This window comes from Pinus tabuliformis, chromosome 1_2 (assembly GCF_031772625.1).
Source record: "Pinus tabuliformis cultivar Carrire ecotype Pingquan chromosome 1_2, CPIR1, whole genome shotgun sequence".
Taxonomy (NCBI): Eukaryota; Viridiplantae; Streptophyta; class Pinopsida; order Pinales; family Pinaceae; genus Pinus; species Pinus tabuliformis.
The window spans coordinates 849,957,160-849,980,467 of record NC_142298.1 but is presented as its reverse complement, the minus strand read 5'-3'; the positions used below and the strand labels follow the sequence as shown (position 1 = coordinate 849,980,467).

The 23,308-nt window shown below is 32.6% G+C and overlaps 1 protein-coding gene across 1 annotated transcript; it reads left to right on the top strand.

Annotated features, from left to right (window-relative positions):
• Positions 1 to 20,634: 20,634 nt before the first annotated feature.
• On the top strand, positions 20,635 to 22,883 carry LOC149208608 (GDSL esterase/lipase At2g04570-like). The gene is made up of 5 exons (XM_089394104.1): positions 20,635 to 20,969; positions 21,344 to 21,474; positions 21,571 to 21,804; positions 22,326 to 22,587; positions 22,690 to 22,883. Exons 1-5 carry the CDS (start codon positions 20,708 to 20,710, stop codon positions 22,881 to 22,883), a joined length of 1,083 nt encoding a protein of 360 aa, XP_089250230.1. The 5' UTR covers positions 20,635 to 20,707.
• Positions 22,884 to 23,308: the final 425 nt, after the last annotated feature.

Here is a 23,308-nt window from a genome sequence, read left to right as displayed (position 1 = left end):
GAATAAATAGAATGGATGCATCAAGGTTGGTGAAATAAATTATTAAATTAGAAAATAAATGTTATATGGTAATTAAATATTTAATCTTGAAATTGTAACATATGGAGTTGTCTATAATGCGACTTTTTGAAGATTCCGGTGACGGAATCCGGCGGAAGAATTGAGGTCAAATCTTGATTTCTTGCAGTTAAAATGGTTTTTTAACTGCATATTTGGATAAAAACCCCTGGGAGGCTTTCATTGTGCAAAAACTAGCTATCAAACTTGCGATTCCAATAATTCCTGCCGGATTTCGACCGGAAAAATCCGCCGGAAAGGCTTTCAAAAAGTCGCGTTATAGACAACTGCGTAACATATTTGTACAATTAAATAATAATATAATTTAAAATTAATTAATTAATATAATATCATAAGTTAGAATTGATTTATTCAAGGTAATTTAGGTAAAAGAGTCGCAGTTATCTTTAATGGATTGGTAATAATAATTTTAAAATAATAATTAATATATTTATCAATAATAATATTGATAGTTAATTTTGACTTATTAATGAGAATAAAACTAGATGTTATAATCCATTAGTTAATAACATAATTTAAAATAAATTATATAATAATCCTAGGCTGAGATTGGTTATTAGGTAGGGAATTAGTTTATAATAATATTAAAACTAATTTTTGTAACAAGTCAAATCATAATGTAACACTATGTGCTCAAAAAAAATTAAACTAGTCGTTATCAAAATGTAGTTAAACTACCAAAAGGGAATAATTTATATAATTGTTACGCAGTAAACTAATTAACAAATTTTATAATATTATGACATAAAATAATTATTTATGTAATATTAGTAGTTAAGGCTAAAGTGAAAAAAAATAAAAAAAAATAAATGAATAATTTAAATAAATATTTTGTAATAAATTAATTAACAAATTTTAAGCCATAGTATTATAAAATTTGTTAATTAATTTATCACACTATATATATATATATATATATATTATTATTAATTTATTTATTTATTATTTTATAATAATAGAGTTCAGGCTTCTGTGATCCATATCAAGTTAAGAAAGATTCTTCAATGAAAATCACATGGAATATCATTTGTCCAAGCGTTTCGAACCAACTAGTGTGGTTCATCGTCAGGACAAGTTGAAGAAACAGATCCAGCTTAGCATGATAAATAGTCTGAGCAGAGTCTCCAACGGCTAAATTAACGGCTAATTTTGACCTTAGGACCCAGGTCAAATTCTTATTTACTAATTTAATGATATTATTATAATTATAATTATAATTATTATTATAAATTAGGTAAAAAGGTTGGTTTTAAAAAGGGAATCTATTTATTTATTTAAATTAAAATAAATAAATATATATATATATATATATATATATATATATTAGGTTATAAAGGTAGGATTAATATTATTCTTTTATTATTTTTTTTCTCACTTTAGCCCTAACTAATAATATTACATAAATAATTATTTTATGTCATAATATTATAAAAATGGTTAATTAATTTATTACATAATAATTATATAAATTATTTCCTTTCGACAGTTTTTACTACATCTTGATAACGACTAGCTTTTTATTATTATTATTATTTTTGAGCACATCAACCCTAACTAGTGTTAAATTATGATTTGACTTGTTAAATAAATTAGTGTTAATATTGTTATAAACTAATTCCCTACCCAATAACCAATCTCAACCTATGATTATTATATAAATTATTTTTAATCATATTATTAACTAATGGATTATAACATCTAGTTTTATTCTCATTAATAAGTCAAACGTAACTATCAATATTATTATTGATAAATATATTAATTATTATTTCAAAATTATTATTAACTAATCCATTAAAGATAACCGCTAGTCCTCTACCTAACTTACTTTGAATAAATCATATAACAATTATTTTCTAACTTAATAATTTTATTTCAACATCGGCTAGTTTTGAACATCTTACCCCGAACCTTGATGTGTCCCTCCTATTTATTCTCTGAGATTGTGTGGTTTCTCACCTTGTCGTCAGGATGAAACACATTAGTTGGTTCGAAACGTGGACCCAATACTTATTATGCGATTAATCCGAAAGATTGCTCTCTACATTATAGATCACAAAAGTATTAGATCTAAAATAATTATTATGTAAATGATAAGGATTATGATTTTTTAAGCATGTAAAATTGGTAATTTATAAAATGAACATATAATATTATAAAAAAAATAATTTACAAATTAAAAATATTTATAATAAAATTAAATTAAATTTTCATAACTAAAAATCTTATTATATATTTTTTAAATATTTAATTTATATATTCATTTTTTCCTACATTAATAATTTTAAATTAATTAAGTATTATTGGAATTCAAGCTTCTGTGATCCATAACTTGTTAATTCATGAGAATTTTCAGAGAAAATCACATAGAGAGTATTTGGTTGAAGCTTTTGGAACCAGCCAATGTTCATCTTCAGAACAAAATGAGCCACCCTCGAAACGCGTCGATCAAGTACTCTATATAATTTTAGAAAATTTTCATAAATTAATTAATTATTATAATATAATTAAATCTTTATGAATCTTTTAATTTTAGTAAACCTAAGATATATCTTAGATTAAATTAAATATTATAAATGGATGCTTATTAGATTTTAAAAATAGATATAGAAATTATTACTAAAGAAACACTTAAAATAATTTGCGTTTCTCTGAGAAAATCAAAGAAGAGTGCCTGCACCCTTTTGAACCCAAGCCAAATGGCGGAACCCCTCTTGGAGCCGAGAGTCTTATTCCTGTACCAGAATACCAAAGGCCTGCCCTTCAAATATTTTTGTTTAATTATAGCACTCCAAGTGCTGGAACCAAAAACGCCTCTGCGAAGAGAGTTGCATAAGAGCGCCCGGCCAAAAGACCGCATATGAAGGATGCCCCAACCACCTGAACGCTTAGGCCTGGAAATGTGATCCATCTTGACGAGATGGATCTTTGACTGATGAGAGCGACCTCCCCAAAGAAAATTTGCCGATAAGGAGACCATTTTCCTTATGATTGCAGCGGGCAGATGAAATAGGTGAGCCCAATACACCGCCAGCTGGGAGAGAACGGATTGGACAAGAATTAATCTGCCTCCAAGAGATAAAAATCTGAACTCCCATCTTGAAATCTTCCTGTAAAAACGATCGATTAGCCAAACCCAGTCCTGATACCGATACGCTTTAGGCTTGAGAGAGAAGCCCAGGTATTTAAAACCATCATTGATTAATGCCAAATTGACACCAAAGTGCGTAGCAATCCATTGTGCCAACTCTATATTTGTGCCGGTGTAATATAAGGTTTCACACTGGTTCCAATATAATCATTGGTGTAGATGCCACTCTACACGATCTGGAAAAAAGGCTATCTCCTCATATGATATCCTTTCTTCACACCCGAGGTTATTTCACTTGGGACAAATTGATATTATCTTGGTCATCCTCCACGCCGATTTGGAAGAGTGCGCAGGACCTTAGGCTTCCTCCTTCGCTGCAACAGCCTTGGGAGCTGGCCTCAAAATTTTTTGCAGACAAGAGAATTGTTCAGACAGGTGATGCTGATGTATTGATATGGACCAAGCCGAATTCAACTCTGCCCATTCGGGTCTCCGATTTATACGTTGCTGCCTTGTCCAATCTCCAACAGCGGCCTTCTCCAATCTTCCCATACAAATTTTGGAAAGCCCATTGCCCGCTCAAGGCCATTTTATTCTCCTGGCTGCTATTTTCTGATCGTAATCTCTCATGGGAGGTTCTTCAGCGGAAGGGGTGGTCGGGTCCAAGCAGATGTGTTATGTGTCGACAAGCGCTGGAAACGAATGCCCACATGTTTTTCCAGTGCCCAGGAACTGCTCAAATCTGGTATGAACTTTCAATATCTCATGGTTTTGCTCTGCAGGTTTTCGCATCTGTGCAGGAGGGTTACAAGTGGTGGTCTGCTCAATGTCAAGAGTGGCAATCTTTATTTATCATTACCTGTTGGTGTCTCTGGAAGTGGAGAAATGCATGCATTTTTCAGGATTCCAAAGAACCAATCCTCTCCTCTCTCATTCACATATCGGCGATGCTAAATTCATCATGTTGATGTCTCTGTTCCTTCTTCAAGTTTTCATGTCTTTGCACAGGTTTTCCCTCTATAGTGGCCGTGGGTTTTTGGCTCTGTTTTGTTCCTGGCCATTTTTATATCACAGGTTCCTCCTCGTTGTGCAATGTCTGAACGGTTTTAGTCTCTCGGCTTCAGGATTGCATGGCTCTGCAACTTATTGTATGCTCCATGCTATTTTCTGTATTTTTCTGTCTTTATCATCTCGTTGTATCGTCATATGGATTCCTTTTGATCTTATTCGGCCCTATGCCTCTTCATGGCCTGTACATGTCCTCTGGAATGTTATTGGATGGACAACACCTGATATTGAGGCTCAATAGCACGCCTGCTATATTGGCTTATATGTATATCCTTATATTTTCTCAATATAATATATGCTGATTTTCACTCTGAAAAAAAAAAAAAGATTTGCGTTTCTCCACATTATTTTAGCTGGAGTTAAAAGGAAAAATAACATTGATATTATTTCTTGCCTGCGTTGGGTACGTTCATTGGCCTTGTATAATGTATGAAATATGATATGCTTTTTCACTGATTTTCTTCGATAATTATTGAATATATGGTTACTAATTCAATAGAATTGATTCCTATGAATTTGAAAATTCAATAGTTCGGTTTGGTTCTAGCAAAATTCGAATTTAGTTCAGGTGGACACTAAGTTTAAACATTAAACTTTACAGTTCAGTGTATTTGACGATTGAATGCATGTGGTTTCACAAGTGTTTTTTTGGAGCTGTGACATTCCAGCTTCGTTGTCGCAGCACTTCAAATTTGGAAAATGGATTTTTTGAAAAAATAGAGGTGTTGTTTTGTCATATGTTTTTAAATATTTTATTTAGAATATATTTTATAATTTATAATAAAAGAAAGGTGTAATTTTTTTATATTTAAGTTGATACATATATGTAATATATTTTATAAATAAAAAATGACTAATAAATTATTCTTAATTAAAGAAAAAATGAATATATATACATATATATATTTTGTTACACCAGAACTACTCTTAAGAGTTGGGAAATCCATTGTAATGGTTTTAGTGTTCTCGGGAGCTTTGGCAGTGTATGGGAATGTTACCTTTTCAGCTCGAGCTAGCATGGGAGTTTGGGAAAGTTGGAGGAGCTTTGAAGACTGTTTTTTTTGGAGTTCCCACATTCCCTCGGGTTGGGGAATACAAAGCCTCTAGAGAAATATGTTGAACTGCCCACAAAACATAAGCCTAAGTTGAAACTTTTGTAGGAAGAAAGGTCAAATACATCCTTAATGCTGATATCCATTATTCAGAAACTGGAGCAGCAATCTCTTGATGAGTTAAGGAAGTGTGTGGCTGTAACACCCCAAAATGCATGAAATTACTGAGGTTATTAAGTGGATATTTACCATTTGTTACTTAAAAGTTTTATTATAGTATGGTGTTAAATATTAAGTAATTGAGGCTCGAAGGCCAAGAAACATATTTTTATGGTTACCTAAATTATTGGTAATAATACTTTAACAAAATAAAAACTGTTACATTATTTAAAAGAAACAGTTATGGAAAAACAATTACCCATCTGCCCTGTAGGGAGAATTAGATGGGGGAAAAAGAAGAATCTAGGAGAAGATCCTAGAGCTGGGTGAAACAAACCAGTGGGTGAATTCTCAGGAACAGTCAGAAGGAGTACAGGACTTGAGGTCGGATAGGAGTCCAGTAGCCCAAGGTACTTGACTGTAGCTGGAAAGATTAACTGTTAACCAATGAAAGTGCTCGAGGGAGAGTCTGGATGTCATTGCTAGACTCGTGGCTGGGAGGAGAGACTTTCTAGAATTATTGGGAAATTGTAGGTGGAACAGATAAGTATTATAGACAGTTCTTCCTATATTAATAATAGATTGTGAAGATTAAACTTAATGACAAAGTAAAATTTGTTATTCCTGAATTGTCATTAGAATAAGTTCTTAACTAGCAAACTATATTTAGAAGGTCAATATCTTGAGAAAAAGTATGATTATAGGATATAGAAGTACCTTTTCTCTTATATAAAATTTTAGACAGTTTATGCTAATAACTATGGAATTACCAAATGACATAGCAAAAATGAAAGAAAGTGCTCATTCAATCATTATGGTTCCTTGTTCATGATTATCAAAGGTAGACTTTTAAGATATAGAAGTCAAGTGAAATGCACTTTTATTAGAGAATCTGTAGAATGACCTGTGTAACCTCACAGACTCTAAGAAGAATGATAAGAATGTAAAGACAATATTTATATAATTATTTTGACACAGGTTCACGACACTATAATTTGACTTCAACAACCATGAAAATGTAGTAGAGTAACTCTTCAAGCAACTATAATTATCTTACATTAAATTCTGATCGAATTCCTTCAGAAATGGTCAATCAAACACAACATATACTTGAATAAATAAAAGAAGGGTCTTCTTGGCCCAGAATGCAACCAAGAAGTAGAATGAGATAATTTCATTTCCTTCCCAAACATGCAAAACAGGCGGAATAAGTTCAGTAGATGTTAACACAATAAATAAAACATTCAGTATCAGTTGACATGAACCGGTTCACCTAAGTGGCCGCATAGAAAATACTATAACCTTTCAGTAGAAAGAAAACCCATAAAACCCTCCATCGACTTCAGAACGAGAGTTTTCCCAAAACCTACATAATGTCTTACATAGTATTCCTTTAAACATCTACACTTAACTAATTAATTACAAATTCAAAACAAAGCCATAAACTCGAGTCATTTTATGAGCTAGAAGTTCAACAAGAGACTGAGTCTCTATTCTTGACCAAATGAGTAGTGTTTCTCATAACTTAATTCATGTCCAGAAGTACGGAATGCAACATGGGAGAGTCAATAGCATTGTCATGAGTGCTTAAGCTCTGAATGATAGTGGCCATTACCAAAACAAATAACTAGAAAGTACTATGTGTATACTTGACATGAAATTCTGAGACTTTAAGTCTATAAACGCTTTTTGAGAATATCGTAAAGCCTCAAGAACAAATGAACAAATGGGGAGTTCTTACATGAGAGTGGAAAGTTTATGTGTGGTGCAGCTCTCTTGTGTGCCAGCCAGCGAACAACCATAAGTGATATAAGTCGGTAAACCTTAAACAAGGAATAAAACCATTCAAGCCAAGAATCAGAAAAAGTTTAAAACCTTACCTTCTACAACTAAACCCTGGAACCGGTTATCTCCTACAACGTTGGAGGTGCCATGGGTCATTCCTATGCAGAGAAGGCAAAGCGTTAAATGTTGTGCCATACCAAAACCCAACTCAATAGCAATCTTATGGTACAGGTCGACAAGACAATAGATCACCAACTTGGTGGGTTTACCTGATTCCATTTTAACTGATGTCATCGCCATCATCACTCTCAAAAGATACAATAAAAAAAATGAAATCTTGAATAGTGAAAACCCTCGCAGAGCAGTAAGAACACCAAGAGAAGCGGTAACAATGAGCTACATTGATGTCGAGCACGAGGACCGGATCAACAGTTGTAATACCAAATAGATGGCGCGAGCAACCTGAACTAGCTGGCTAGGGCATACAGTCTCCTACGATAGTTCTCTGTTGTATGTCTCTAGGTACAAGGGACAAAAAGTCAACACATGGGAAAGGACAGAGGAATCACCTCACGTATCATATGTATTAAAAACCAATCCATTCACCTTTATTGTAATCCATGTGAATTATTATCGTCATTATAAACCTCCGGAAATGTCAAGTCTACGGACTTAATAATAAACATAATCAATACTCTATACAAGTATAATGATTCCAAAGCTAAGGTCCGATATGGGCATGTTTACAGCATAGACCAAAGTCGGAGATGGGCATAGATATAACATAAAAAAAAGATTTCTATTTTTTTTATTTATTTTTTTATATAGTTTGTAAGTTAGAATTTAGTTGTTACAAGTGGTATGAGAGCTCAAGTTCATACACGAAGACTCTCTGGGAATAGTTATGTATTGACTTTGGTAGAATGTTTTTTTTTCCTTTTGGTTTCAACTAAACAAAGGTATGTGTGAACACAAAGAGCTCGTATCAATAAAAGAAAAAATGCCAGAATGCAAGGGAATCCAGAACCACCCAATCCACCCAAAACATCATATGTGAATGTTAGTCCTCATATTTGGATACAAGTGGGCAACAAATCACGTCAAGCTAATGTGGTGTTACTTGAAATAGTTCAGTAGCTACAGGTTGAAATGATAGTTCTAAGAACAAACAATGAAAGATTATGCTTAGAATAGGAGAAAATCCTCAGAAGTCTGTCAAATCGACAAAATCAACAACATCCTAACCCTAGTATGGAGGATCAGGAGAAGAACCCAATGGTTCAGGATGGAGAAGAAAATGTTGAGTAACCAAAAATACATGGGGAAGATGAAGAAGGGCGCACAGAAAATGTCTCCAACTAGCGAAAAACCAAAAGGCAAAAAACTGAATTGCAATGTGAATTTAAAAAGATTAAGCCAACACCATTTGAAGGGGAATTGGAAGAGGTAGCAGAAGCATGGCTAATTGACATGGGTAAATATTATCATATTTATGAACACGCCGATAAACTAAAGGAATGATTGGTAGTTTATCAGTTAAGGGGTAAGGCCACGTTATGGTGGGAATAAATCAAAACAGTGAGTATAATCGATGAAGAGCGGGTTATCTGGCAAGAATTCCAAAAACATTTCCAAGACAAATACTTAAGTGAATGATATTATGATGAAAAGGAAAAAGAGTCTCACGAGTTAAGATTGGGAACCTTGATTATGGATGAGTAAGTTACACGATTCACCTCCTTGTTGCCTTATGTGCTTTACATAGAAGAATAAAAGGCTAAAATTTAGCATTTCATCAGTAGCTTCCCAACTTTATAAAGGAAAAGCTAGAGTTTCACTACCCCAAGACAATGGATGATGTTATGTGGAAAGCCCGCGTTTGCTACCAACAAATGGAACAAAAGAATGAAGGACCAAAGGGGGGGTTGAATCAAAACGGAAGTAGCCTGATCCCAAACAAACATTCAAAATTTGCTAATCACATAAATATACAGCAAAAACCTGTCAGCAAAATTCTAGCCAGGAATCGAACCAGAACTACTTATTCTGATAATTGAGAGTCGGAAGGAATTACTAAATCTATGCAATGCTGGGGTTGCGGAAAACCCTACTATTACAAAAATTGTCTGCATAAGGGAAGGACATAACAACTATCAAGTATGCAAAGGCATCCATAGTTCAGGAAGTGGCAAGGAGTATGCCCAGAATTAATGCTACTCTGGATGATCATCAGGCAAAATTCCAACCCACCATGATTGAATGTGAAGGTATGAATGCTAAGCAACCTGTCTCTATTTTATTTTACTCAGGTGCTAGCTTAAATTACGTTAGTCCTAAGGTGGTAGAAAAGTGTCAACTGCAAATCAGTAAGTTTTCAAAACCTTGTCTAGTTCAATTAGCCATTGGGACAAAAAGGAGGGTAATCACAAAAGTAGAACATTGTCCCATAATGATTTCAGGGCAGCCTATTTACGTTGACCTTAACATACTTCCTTTGGGTTATTACGACATTCTAATCGGAATGGACTGGTTGGAAAAGTTTTGGTCCCTTGTGGATTGCAAACATAAAACTGTCAGTTTTATTGTTGAATCAGGTCCAAGGAATTAAAACCAATACCAAGTTACGTCCTATTATTTCAAACTAGTTAGGAAAATGTATCAAAAAGGGCTACCAAATATATGCTCTCCAGGTGGGGTTCACAAAGACTAAGAATAAAATGACCTCTTTCGAAAATATTCTTTTCATTCAGGATTTTCTTGATGTATTTCCAGAATCCATTCCAGGCTTACCACCAAAGTTGGACATTGAATTCACCATCGTGCTAATTCCTGGTGTAGCCACTGTATCAAGGGTCCCTTATCGCATGAGAATACCTGAGTTAAAAGAACTCAAGATGCAACTACAAGAACTTGTAGACAAGAAGTATATTTGCCCCAGTGTGTCTCCTTGGGGATCTCCCGTATTATTTGTATGAAAAAAGGATGAGACTCTGAGATTATTCATAGATTATCATCAATTAAACAAATTGATGATTAAGAAGAAATACCCTTTACCGTGTATCGATGATCTATTTGATCAGGTACAAGGAGCTAAAGTATTTTCCAAAATCGATTTAAGATCCAACTACCATCAAATAAGAATAAAGGAAGAGGACATTTTCAAGATGACATTCCATACTTGTTATGGTCATTACGAGTTCGTGGTGTTGCCTTTTGGCCTCACAAATGCCCCAACCACATTCATGAGTCCGATTCATGGTATTTGCCAGCCTTACCTTGATAAATTTGTGTTGATTTTCATTGGTGACATTCTGATATATTCTAAGAATTAGGAGGAAGATAAAGAAAATATGAGAATAGTATTGCAAACACTACGAGAAAATCAGTTATATGCTAAATTAAATAAGTGTGGTTTTTTCAAATATCAGATTCAGTACTTGGGCCACGTTATATCAACAGATGGAACAACAGTAGATCCAGATATGATCAAAACAATCATGGAATGGACCAACCCAAAGAATGTGGCGGATATCAGGTCAGTTTTGGGTTTGGATGGATATTACCATAGGTTTATTGAGGGGTTCTCAAAAATTGCCTTTCTAGTGACTTATTTATATAAAACGTGGTGTGCATTCCAATGGAAAACAGAGTGCCAATAGAGTTTTGAAAGATTAAAGCACCTTCTTACTACTATACTTGTGTTAAAGGTAGTAGATCCAGAAAAGTCATTCGTAGTTTTCACGGATGCTAGTAAAGAAGGCGTGGGCGGAGTGCTGACCCAGGAAGGAAAGGTGATCGCTTATGAATCACAGAAGTTAAAAGAATATGAGCAACGATACTCTGCTTACGACCTCGAACTTACAATAGTAGTGAATGCACTTGAAATGTGGCAACACTACTTATTGGGGAAGAATTTTTTGCTATTAACAGATCATAGTAGCCTTATGAATTTCTTCAACCATTCCAGCTTAAATGCGCGACAGGCCAGATGGACCACATTTTTAAGTGAATTCGATTTTGACATGAAATATCTTAAGGGAAAGGAAAATCAAGTAGCTAACGCTTTAAGCAGAAAAGTACATTATATTTGTGAGGTCCAAATCAGTCAAGTACGTTCAAACATTCCAAAGATCATAAGGGAAGCATATGTTAAGGATCTAGAATACACTTTCCTTTGGTAGCAGATAGAGGAAATATTATTAAAAAGGTAACAATCAGATTTCGATATAAATTCTGACAACATCCTCACTTTTAATGGCAAATTTTTTTTTCCTAACCAAAACTCTGTTAAACAATTGATCTTGGATGAATTTCATCGGAAACCATGTGTTGTCCACCCAGGTTATCAGATTCAACCATCAAAAAAGGGTACTTTTGGTCGGGGTTAAGAAAGGGTGTTACATAATGCTTGTCCAAATGTTTGGAGTGTCAATTAGTGAAGGCAGAACACCAGCACCTTGCAAGTTTGTTGCAACCATTACTCATTCCGAAATGGAAATGGGAGACAATATCACTGGACTTTGTCACCAGTCTACCTCGCACCAGAAAACAAAACTATTCAATTATGGTGGTAGTAGACAAATTAAGTAAAACTGATCACTTCATACCTGTGAAGTCCACTTACAACATTGTGGAAATCACAGATATATTTATGAAGGAGGTCTTTCATCTGAACGGGATGCCCAAGGTAGTAATTTTCGATAGGGATGTGAAATTTACAACCACATTTTGGAAAACCCTCTTTTCATGATTGGGCACTCAAATTCAATTCAATACCGCTTACCACCCGTAAACAAAGAGACAGACCGAACGGGTAAATAAGGTATTAGAAGACATGGTACGTATATTTGTGATGCAACAACCATATAAGTGGGAAGATTATCTCCACTTAGTGGAATTTGAATATAATAATGGACATCATGAATCATTGGGCATGAGTCCCTTTGAGGTGTTGTATGGAAGAAAGTGCAGAGTGCCCATAGACTGTCCAGGACATGCTAGCAGAGATGGAGGAAACTGTCAAAAATTTTCAACAAAATCTAAGAGCGGACTAGGATAGACAAAAAGTATATTCAGACAAAAAAAAGGACATTTAGATAATTTCAACTAGGAGACCATGTTTATTTAAGAGCAAAGCCCTGGAAACGTTCCTTATAGTGGCGAAGTTTTGCTAAGTTAGCACCCCGATACTATGGACCCTTCCAAGTATTGGAATGAATCAGGCCAGTGGTCTATAAGCTTGCACTACCAAGCCACATTAGGGTCCACAATGTGCTTCATGTATCTTTATTTAAAACTTATGTGTATAATCCTCAACACATCATTAATTGGGAAAATATTCAGGTAAACGGTCGGGTGAGATACATGACTTGGATAAATGATTATTTTTCCTTAAAATTAAAAGGGGTTGTAATTATCAATTGATTCTTGTGTGAAGGTCGAACCAGAAGGATAGTTCCTGGCAGAACCTTTTCATATTCTCGATTAGAGTGAAACCACCTTGCAGAAGTGAGCCATCATCTAGGTTAAAGTGCAATGGAAACAATTCAGCCCAGAAGAGGCCACCTGGCAAGAAGACAAATTTATGTCGAAATATTATCCAACATATTTTCTGAAGGTGGAAATAACACCAGGGACAATGTTCCTCTTATGAGGGGAGAGATGTAACACCCCAAAATGCATGAAATTACTGAGGTTATTAAGTGGATATTTATAATTTGTTACTTAAAATTTTTATTATAGTATGGTGTTAAATAGTAAGTAATTGAGGCTGGAAGGCCAAGAAACATATTTTTATGGTTACCTAAATTATTGGTAATAATACTTTACCAAAATAAAAACTGTTACATTATTGTAAAGAAACAATTATGGAAAAACAATTACCTATCTGCATTGTAGGGAGAATTAGATGGGGGAAAAAGAAGAATCGAGGAGAAGATCCTAGAGTGGGGTGAAACAAACCAGTGGGTGAATTCTCGTGAACAGTTAGAAGGAGTGCAGGACTTGAGGCCGGACAGGAGTCCAACAGCCCAAGGTACTTGACTATGGCTGGAAAGATTAACTGTTAACCAACGAAAGTGCTTGGGGAAGAGTCTAGATTTCATTGTTAGACTCGTGGCTAGGAGGAGAGACTTTTTAGAATTATGTGGAAATTGCAGGTGGAACAAATAAGTATTATAGACAGTTCTTCCTATATTAATAGTGGATTGTGAAGATTAAACTTAATGACAGAGTAAAATTTGTTATTCCTGAACTGTCATTAGAATAAGTTCTTAACTAACAAACTATATTTAGAAGGTCAATATCTTGAGAGAAAGTCTGATTATGGGATATATAAGTACCTTTTCTCTTATATAAAATTTTAGACAACTTATTCTAATAACTATGGAATTACCAAATGACATAGCAAAAATGAAAGAAAGTGCTCATTCAATCATTATGGTTGCTTGTTCATGATTATCAAAGGCAAACTTTTAAGATATAGAAGTAAGTCAAGTGAAATGCACTTTTATTAGAGAATCTGTAGAATGACCTGTGTAACCTTACAAACTCTGTTAAGAATGATAAGAATGTAAAGACAATATTTATATAATTATTTTGATGCAGGTTTAGGACACCATAATTCGACTTCAACAACCGTGAAAATATAGCAGAGTGACTGTTCAAGAAACTATAATTATCTTACACTAAATTCTGATCGAATTCCTTTGGAAATGGTCAATCAAACACAACAAATACTTGCATAAATAAAATAAGGGCCTTCTCGGCCCACAATGCAACCAAGAAGTAGAATAAGATAAGTTCATTGCCTTCCCAAACATGCAAAATAGGTGGAATAAATTCAGTAGATGTTAACACAATAAATTAAACATTCAGTATCAGTTGACATGAACTGGTTCACCTAAGTAGCCGCATAGCAAAAATTATAACATTTCAGTAGAAAGAAAACCCATAAAACCCTTCGTCGACTTTAGAACGAGAGTTTTCCCAAAAACTACATAATGCCTTACACAATATTCCTTTAAACATCTATGCTTAACTAATTAATTACAAATTCAAATTAGAACCATAAACTCGAGTCGTTTTATCAGCCAAAAGTTCAACAAGAGTCTGAGTCTCTGTTCTTGACCATATGAGTAGTGTTTCTCATAACTTAATTCATACCCAGAAGTAAAGAATCAAACCTCGAAGAGTCAATTGCATCGTCGTGAGTGCTTAAGCTCTGAATGGTAGTGGCCATTACCAAAAAAAAAAACCAAAAAGTACTGTGTGTATACCTTCCATGAAAATCCAAGAATATAAGTGAGTAAAACCTTTTTGAGAATATCATAAAGCCTCAAGAACAAATGAAAAAATGGGAGTTCTTACCTAAGAGTGGAAGGTTTGCATGTGGGGCAGCTCTCCTGTTTGTGAGCCAGTGAACAACCATAAGTGATATGAGTCAGTAAACCTGAAATGAGGAATAAAACCATTCAAGCTGAGAATCAGAAAACGTTTAAAATCTTACCTTCTGCAGCTAAGTCCTGGAACCAGTTATCTCCTCCAATGTTGAAGGTGCCATGGGTCATTCCTGTGTAGAGAAGGCAAAGCGTAAACATTGTGTCATACCAAAATCCAACTCAGTAACAATCATATGGTACAAGTCGACCAGACAATAGATCACCAACTCGGTGGGTTTACCTGATTCCATTTTAAGTGATGCCATCACTATCATCGCTCTTAAAAGATACAACAGACATAATGAATCCTAAATAGTGCAAACCCTCATGGAGTAGAAAGAACACCAAGAGAAGCAGTAACAATGAGCCACACATATGTTGAGCACGAGGAGTTAGTTAGGGAATGAAACCCTAAGTCCTCTTTGCCATTAGATCATGAGAACCAGACCAAAGGTTGTAATACAAACAGATGGTGCAAGCAACCTGAACCAGCTAGCCAGGGCGTACAGTCTCCTGCCATAGTTCTCTGCCGCGTGTCTTCGAGTACAAGGGATAGCAAATCAACACATGGGCAAGGACAGAGGGATCACCTTGTGTATCATATGTATTAAAAACCAATTCATTCACCTTTATTGTAATCTGTGTGAATTATTCTCGTCATTATAAACCTCCAGGAATGTCAAGTCTACAGACTTAATAATAAACATAATCAATACCCTATATAAGTATAATGAGTCCAAATCTAAGGTCCGATATGGGCATGTTTACAACATAGACCAAAGTCCGAGATGGGCATAAATATAACATAATTTTTTTTATATATAGTTTGTAAGCTAGAATTTAGTTGTTATAGTGGCACCTCGATGTAAGGGCGATATCTAGGATGTCATGCTAATGAGTATTTCTTTTGTTGTCTATGTATATTTATGGGAGAAGATTGTATGTGGATATTGTATGTGGTAGTCAATTCTTAAACATTAAAGTTTCTTTACTTTTTCTCTTAAGAATAACTAGAAAAACAAATGTAAAATTGTTTCTTTGTATTTGTAAGCCAGATTGTTTCAAAGGCTCGTCATGTGTCATAATGAACTTAACATTTTAATATTTTATATATATAAAAGGGAGAGAGACACCCAAAGAATATATTTATAGATAAGAGAGGTTATATATTTATTATTTATATATTTAGATTGATTTTAATATTTGAATTTTTTTCTTCAATATTAATTTTGATTATTATATAAATTATTTAATTATTTATTTTATTTTATTTTTTTATATTTTTATTTTTTTATTATATAATATTACCCGATTAGCCATTTTCTGTAATTTTTGCGGAAACCTTGAGCCATTCCTGCCACCCATACCCACGTTCCCGAGTTCCAGAAACTCACACAACATAATACATATGGTTATTTTTAATTAAAAGCATTATACAAAATCAATAAGTTTATTGTTGGCTGATATTACTAAGAAGATATGGTAAAAGAGTTTGGTAGTATCATTATCACATGGAAATAAAATATCAAACATTAAAGAGAGATGATATTATTAAAAAGATGCAGTGAAATATTTTGCTTATATCACTCTCACTTATAAATGAAATGTTAAACTTTAAAGAGAGAAATAGGTAATTAAAAATAAAATAGAAATTGTATTTTCACATTTAAAAATGAGAAAGGTTTATGATTATAATTATATATATAAATACGAAAATTACTTTAATGATGACTAATCAAAAATTTAATGTACAAAGATAAAATGTAGTTGAGGCTAATAAAAATCTGTTATTGAGAAGTAAAATAATATTTAATGTTTCTCAAAATATCAATAATGATAAAAATTCAATGTGGATGGTAAATAAAATATTATACATTGAATTACATAATATTTATATATATTAATAACAATAAAAACATTTAATGAGATAATATTGTCCATAAATAAAATATCTAAATGTCTTAGTTAAATAGAACATTTTAATATCTTATATATATATATATATATAAAGTTATAGAAAAGAAGTTAAAAATAATTTTTTAAGGTTAGAACATTTCAAACAATTTTATTATTTTACATTTTGGCTCATTTTAAGGTATATTTTTGAACTAATTTTGCTTAAAATATAGAAATTATTTGGTGGTGAAATTTCAAGTCTACACAGTCCAAGTCTCAGAGGGCATTTTCAAGGCATTGAATCCATTTATATATTGAAAAAATTAATTTAAAATTTGAATATGTTTTATGCATTGAAAAACCTAACTTAAATAATGAAAAATTATACATGGCTTATGGTAAGAAAAACCACAAGACACTAAATGCTTAGCAACTATGTATTTTTCTTCTATTTCAACCCACTATCCATCCACTTGTATCTCGTGCTGCTAAGTTTTCAAATTTGTTTTTGTTAGCATTGGATTCTCCTCAAGTATAGATCCATCTAAACAAAAGCTATAAAATGGTCAAAAGGGATCAAATATCTTGAGGCTCAAATATTTATCCCTTTTTAGCATGCAAATTTGAAAAGAAAATTTAGACCTCAAGAAATTTGATTCCTTTAAGCACTTGGCAGATCGATGATTAAAATGGCTCTACACTAGTATTCCTAATGCATCCTTGAAAACCCATGTAGTGTCACTAGGATGGTATAACACGTATTTCTGTAAGAAACAATTTGAGAGCAACACTATTTATTGGGCATATCCTTGTCTCCTTATATAATACATTAGATGATGATGATGGTGGTGGTGGTGGTGGTTAACGTCCACTGAGACCAAACTTTGGTCTATCGGACCTAAAGAAACGAATTATTTAGTTTGATTTAAGATTGTATTCCTATGTGCAAAAAGCTTGGAGAGAAGCGTCCCGGGCTCATTGTAATTTTGACAACGTAAATGGCTAGGAAGGTCAGTATTGAAACAAAGATTTTGAAACTGAGATCTAATGTGGTTGTACACGGGGCACTCTAAGAGGAAGTGATTTTCATCCTCGATGTTCGTATTCTCACAGAGATAGCATACCTTTCCATCCATGGTGTTTTAGGAATACCTTTCCATCCATGGTGTTTTAAGAACTGCCCAACGACCCGTTTCACATATGAAATAATGTAAAATAACATTATATATAGTAATTCTATTAGAATATATAATAATTTAAAATTCTGTATAATGATATAGATACGAAATTTAGATATTATTTTATTATAAATATATAATAACATTTTAAAGTTTGTTTCAATTTCTTATTATAGAATATAATAAAATACTATTTGATAGAGGAGGAATGACCTGTTATAGAGTTTTATGAACCCAACATTTCGGACTACCAAGTGAGTCCATCATCAGGGATGCGTCAATAGATATTCTAAAGATATTAATGATGTATCCATGAGCTATATTTTAGGGTATATATATATATATAGGATATGAATCTAAGAAATTAGTATATATATAGGATATGAATCTAAGAAATTAGGTCGACCATTATCCAATTAGTTTGTTAATATTCAAATTTTTATTTTTATTAATTAATTAATTAATATTTAATTACATTTTTATTTAATTAATTTGTTTAATTAATTCCCTATAATTTTATATATAATTCCTGTTGTTAATTTTTAATTGTTTTAATTTGAGTTGTTACGGCTATATGCTTAATTTAAATTCATATGTTACTATACTATTATAATTTATGAAATAACCCATTATTTATTTATATGTTTATATTTGTTTTTGTTTTATTGTTTAAGGAGGATGTTAGATAATGTTTCCTTGTTGTTTTGATTTTTATTTTATTAATTTTTTTTATGATGAAATGTTGGGTTCATAAATCTCTATAACATGTCATTCCTTCTCTATCTAAAACTATCATCACCTATATGGATTCATTATTTAACAAATATTATTTGGTTTTTTATCATTTTTTTAATTTATATTTATTTTGTCTTAATTTTAAAATTAATTTTAACCTCTTAAGCACAAGTTTCATAAAACTAATAATTTATTATAAAACTTATTTTATAAAATAAAATCTTTAATTTCTCAATGTAACAACTGATCACTTATTATTAAACTTATCTTATAAACTAGAATCTTTAATTTTTCAATGTAACAAATCCCTTATAACCTAAAGTTCATTTATTAATTCAATAATAAATCTCATTTAAATATTTGACTCTCTCGAAGGTTCATATTGGAATATGATGCATCTCATCTTTTTACACATGTGTAGATTTTATTTTTCATTTTCAAAATGTCCACCAAAAAAATGATTATATAATCAATAGAGAAAACAAACTAAAAAAATATACTTATGTGAAAATATAAATTAGTTATGCAAAGTGTTAATAAAATTGAAAACAATTTAACTTAAAATAAGATTTACAAACAAATTATACAAACAACTTCAATCCACAGGAATAATGCAATATCATAAAAATTACCTTACTATTCTTTCTACTAAGTGATATATGGATGCCATGAGGGCCTAATTAAAAAAAAAATGTTACTACTTTTAATCTCTATCCCACTGAGTGATATATGGATGCCATGAGGACCTAATTGGAAAAAATGGTTACTATTTTGATTCTTTGTATAGAGATTATGGCATTTACACAAGATAGGAGCATTTCTCTTGAGTGAGTGACTTTACAGAGATTATGGCATTTACACAAGATAGGAGCATTTCCCTTGAGTGAGTGACTTTACTTTTGCTGGTCAATTAGTTGAGGATGAGTTCTTTAGGACAAAAATGAACCTAAAAGTGGTTTTAGTGTGGCAAGCCTTGTCAACTAGTTAGCTTTCTCAGTGGTAATATAGGGATTAGAAAATGTGTTATAAAAATATTGATTTTTTTATAAAAGAAGGCAAGCACAGTGGTAATATAGGGATTAGAAAATGTGTTATAAAAATATTGATTTTTTTATAAAAGAAAGATGGATGGAATGTAAAGAGAAATGAGAAGAGGTTCCCATTTCAATTTGTTATCAAGAAGTGCAAAGCGTTATCATGAAGTGCAAAGGAAACAAATCAATATTGTAAAAAAATTTAAAAAGAAATAGAATTCAAATACTGAAAATGAATAAAGAGAAATGTGGGGGAAAAGTATTTATAACTTTTCTACTTTACGAGTATTAAATTGCAATGTTAATATTTTTTCAGCTTATCAACTAGTAACTAATAACTTATGATACAAATGCATATTTTAAAAGTGTTTGTACATGTAAGACATGACTCCAGTTCAAATATAAACATTTATGATATAAATGCATATTTTAAAAGAGTTTGTACATAGAAGACATGACTCTATTCCAAATATAAATATGTTTGGGAATATGAAATTCGTATAATTGGTGATAGTTGAAGTTCAGTTTATATTAGATATATAATTTCATTTATAATGTTATAACATGGTATTGTGAATATTGTAATTGTATATTTGAATCTTTTAAATATTAATAAAATTAGTACATCTGAGCATATTTTTTATTTGAATTCATTTTATTATTTAAATAATTAAAAATATTAAAATTAAACTTAAAATTTAATGGCGGTGAATTTTAATTTTAACTTAAATGCCCAACTTTGCACTTCAAAATTTCCAATCAAATATAGATGCCCGGCTTTTCCGATAATATCGAAAACCACTAATGTATGCCTAGAGATTAAGAAAATCTGCCCTAGCCATAGTTGGCTTTGTAGGCATCTGTAGATCTGACAACGAAATAAATAAACCACTTTTTACGGACGAATGATGTCACAGCGGCATGTTTACCCGGTTTTAACTTTCAAACTTAACGTGAACATTTTCTATCTATCTTGTTGGATTGGATGACAGCATCTGAAACTTATTTTTAATCCGCTCTTCCGCCCTGCTATGGTTCTAATGTCACAGTCTCAACCTATTATTAATACGAAACTTCTGTGTCTAGAATTCAACCATTCAACCCCATACCGTTCATGCTTCAATGCCAGATAGTTGCAGTGTCTGGTATTAATTTTCCCTCTGAGTGATTCAAATTCAAACGAAATCACGCCATGAAAACCTTTGGATCTTTATTTCACGCATCCGTGTTCTGTATGTTGATGGTATTATTTGTTCAGGCATGGATGTTTAGGATGATTGAGGCGCAGAAGGTGCCTGCAGTTTTTTTCTTCGGCGACTCCTACTGTGATACAGGAAATAACGATTATATAAGCGCAGGACTTAAAGCCAATTTTGCTCCTTATGGCAGAGATTTCATCGGCCATGTTCCCACAGGTCGTTTTTCAAATGGCAAACTCATGCCCGACAATTTCGGTAAGAAGTTCTTTGGTTTTTTGTTTTTTTTAACTAGGTTTACTTAGGTCTAGGCCAGAGTTCAAGGCTAGTTTTATCTAAGTCTTTTGGGAAGAATTATTTTCATAAAAGAAAGCTGGTCTTAATGTTAGAAGAATTATTTTCATAAAAGAAAGCTGGTCTTAATGTTGCTTAAAAGAATTATTTTCATATCAAAAAAAAATTATTTTCATATAAAACAAGTACCGATCATTGTTGAAATCCAGCTGGTCTTATTGTTGCATAAAAAAATTATTTTCATATAAAAACAGTACTGATCATTGTTGAAATCCTAAAATAAAATTGTAATTGTTGAAATCCTGAAATAAAATTCTAAATTTAAAATGTGATTGCAGTTGAAGGGTTGGGTATCAAGGATTTGCTGCCTGCATATCTGGATCCTAACCTTCAGGACTCAGACCTGATCACAGGCGTCAACTTTGCTTCTGCGGGTTCGGGATTAGATAACCTAACTAATAACATAACGGTAGGTGGCAGTTACTAATTTGGATGATGTTCTCTGTTGTATTTTAGATCGATTTCTAGGTTTTTCACCAGGCTAATGTTTAAAGCTTAAGTGCAGAACGCGATACCATTTTGGAAGCAAGTCGACTACTTCAAAGAATACAGCATCAGATTGGTAGGGTTGGTGGGAGAAGAACGAGCTGCAATTATTCTGAATAAGGCAATATATTTCATCCTCATTGGTTCAAATGACTTCGTTAACAACTACTACCTATTTCCATTTCGTTCCTCTGATTTAACGGTTTCACAGTACACGGATTTCCTTTTGCAGATATACCTATCTTACATTAAGGTAAGGAAAGAGTAAGTTCTTAGAGCTCTTTGAGATGCAATTATTTTGAATAATGCAATATATTTCATCCTCGTTGGTTCAAATGACTTCGTTAAGAACTACTACCGATCCCCATTTCGTTCCTCTCATTTAATTGTTTCACAGTACAGGGATTTCCTTTTGCAGATATACATATCTTACATTAATGTAGGGAAATAATAAGTTCTTAGAGCTCTTGAAAGTTGAAGTTAACTTGATTGTGGTAATATTTGAAAGATGAGATTAATTTGATTTTAGATTGTGATATTAATGTGATTGCAAAGTTAATTTAATGGTAGATTTTTAAAATAATATTAATTTAATACACAAAATCAACTTTAATTGTTTGACCTGGCTAGGGTGGATTATATTCATAAATATTTCTAAAATCTACCATCAAAATAAACATAATCATTTTTTAATTGCAATCATTATGAATACCATCAAACTAATTGAAGAGATTTTCCCTGTGCTGACTTATTTCATTTTCTTTCATTGGGCAGGAACTATACAACCTGAAAGCACACAGAATTGGGTTGATTAACGTTCCTCCTTTGGGATGTCTACCTGGTACAAAAACATTAAGGAATTATTCCCAGATTAAAGGAAACTGTGTGGACGAGGTCAACCAGGCTGCCTCTGGATTCAATACAGTGCTGAATGCAATAATAGATGAACTGAAGTCTGGTGTTCCTGAGCTTAAGATTGCATCTCTTGATTACTATGGTCTAGTATTGGACTTGATAGAAAATCCTGGCAAATGGGGTACTCCATGTCCAATTACCTCCCATATTGATTTTCTGTGTTTAGATGTGATGTGTGTTAGTACAGTTACCTCAAACTCACTAATGTTAGTTTGCATGGCAGGGATTGAAGTCACCGCTGAGGCTTGTTGTGTGACTGGCGATATGGAGCTTGCCTTACTTTGCAACAGGTTAGCTCCAATCACCTGCCCTGATCCAGATAAATATATTTTCTTCGACATGGCACATTTGACTCAAAAGGTCTATGACATCATTTCTCATATATTTTTAAGTCGTGAAATTTTACAACTTTTATAAATTAATTTCCAAATGGAGGGTGTATGCCAGTCAAATTAAGATGTTCTATGTACGGAGTCTTCATATTATAGACTCATGCAGGGATTAATTCTGGGTGCTGTTCAACAATGGTCGACTAGGTTCTTTAGACTTGTTATATAATTAGCAATTGTCTTAAAAGGTATAAAGAGAGGCTGATACGATTATTAAATTGGAATTGTTGAATTTTTCTACAAGGGTTAATTGGTTTGTGGAAAACCTTGTTTTCTTGGATTGGATCATTGTGCAATTACTTTTCTTTAGATGTTTTCTTTATATCTATATTATAGAACACATTGAATGTCTTATTTCATTTTAGAGTAAGTTAATTACACAAAATCAAGAGGTTAAGTTAATTACCCAAAATCAAGAAACCTCTATAGATGTACGAAGAATACATCTCATTC

Bases quoted from the DNA above. Each gene is read 5' to 3' on its own strand.
- LOC149208608 (XM_089394104.1), top strand. From the start codon at position 20,708: ATGAAAACCTTTGGATCTTTATTTCACGCATCCGTGTTCTGTATGTTG. The intron at 20,970-21,343 runs GTAAGAAGTTCT...ATGTGATTGCAG, and splicing joins ACTCATGCCCGACAATTTCG to TTGAAGGGTTGGGTATCAAG. The intron at 21,805-22,325 runs GTAAGGAAAGAG...TTCATTGGGCAG, and splicing joins TATACCTATCTTACATTAAG to GAACTATACAACCTGAAAGC.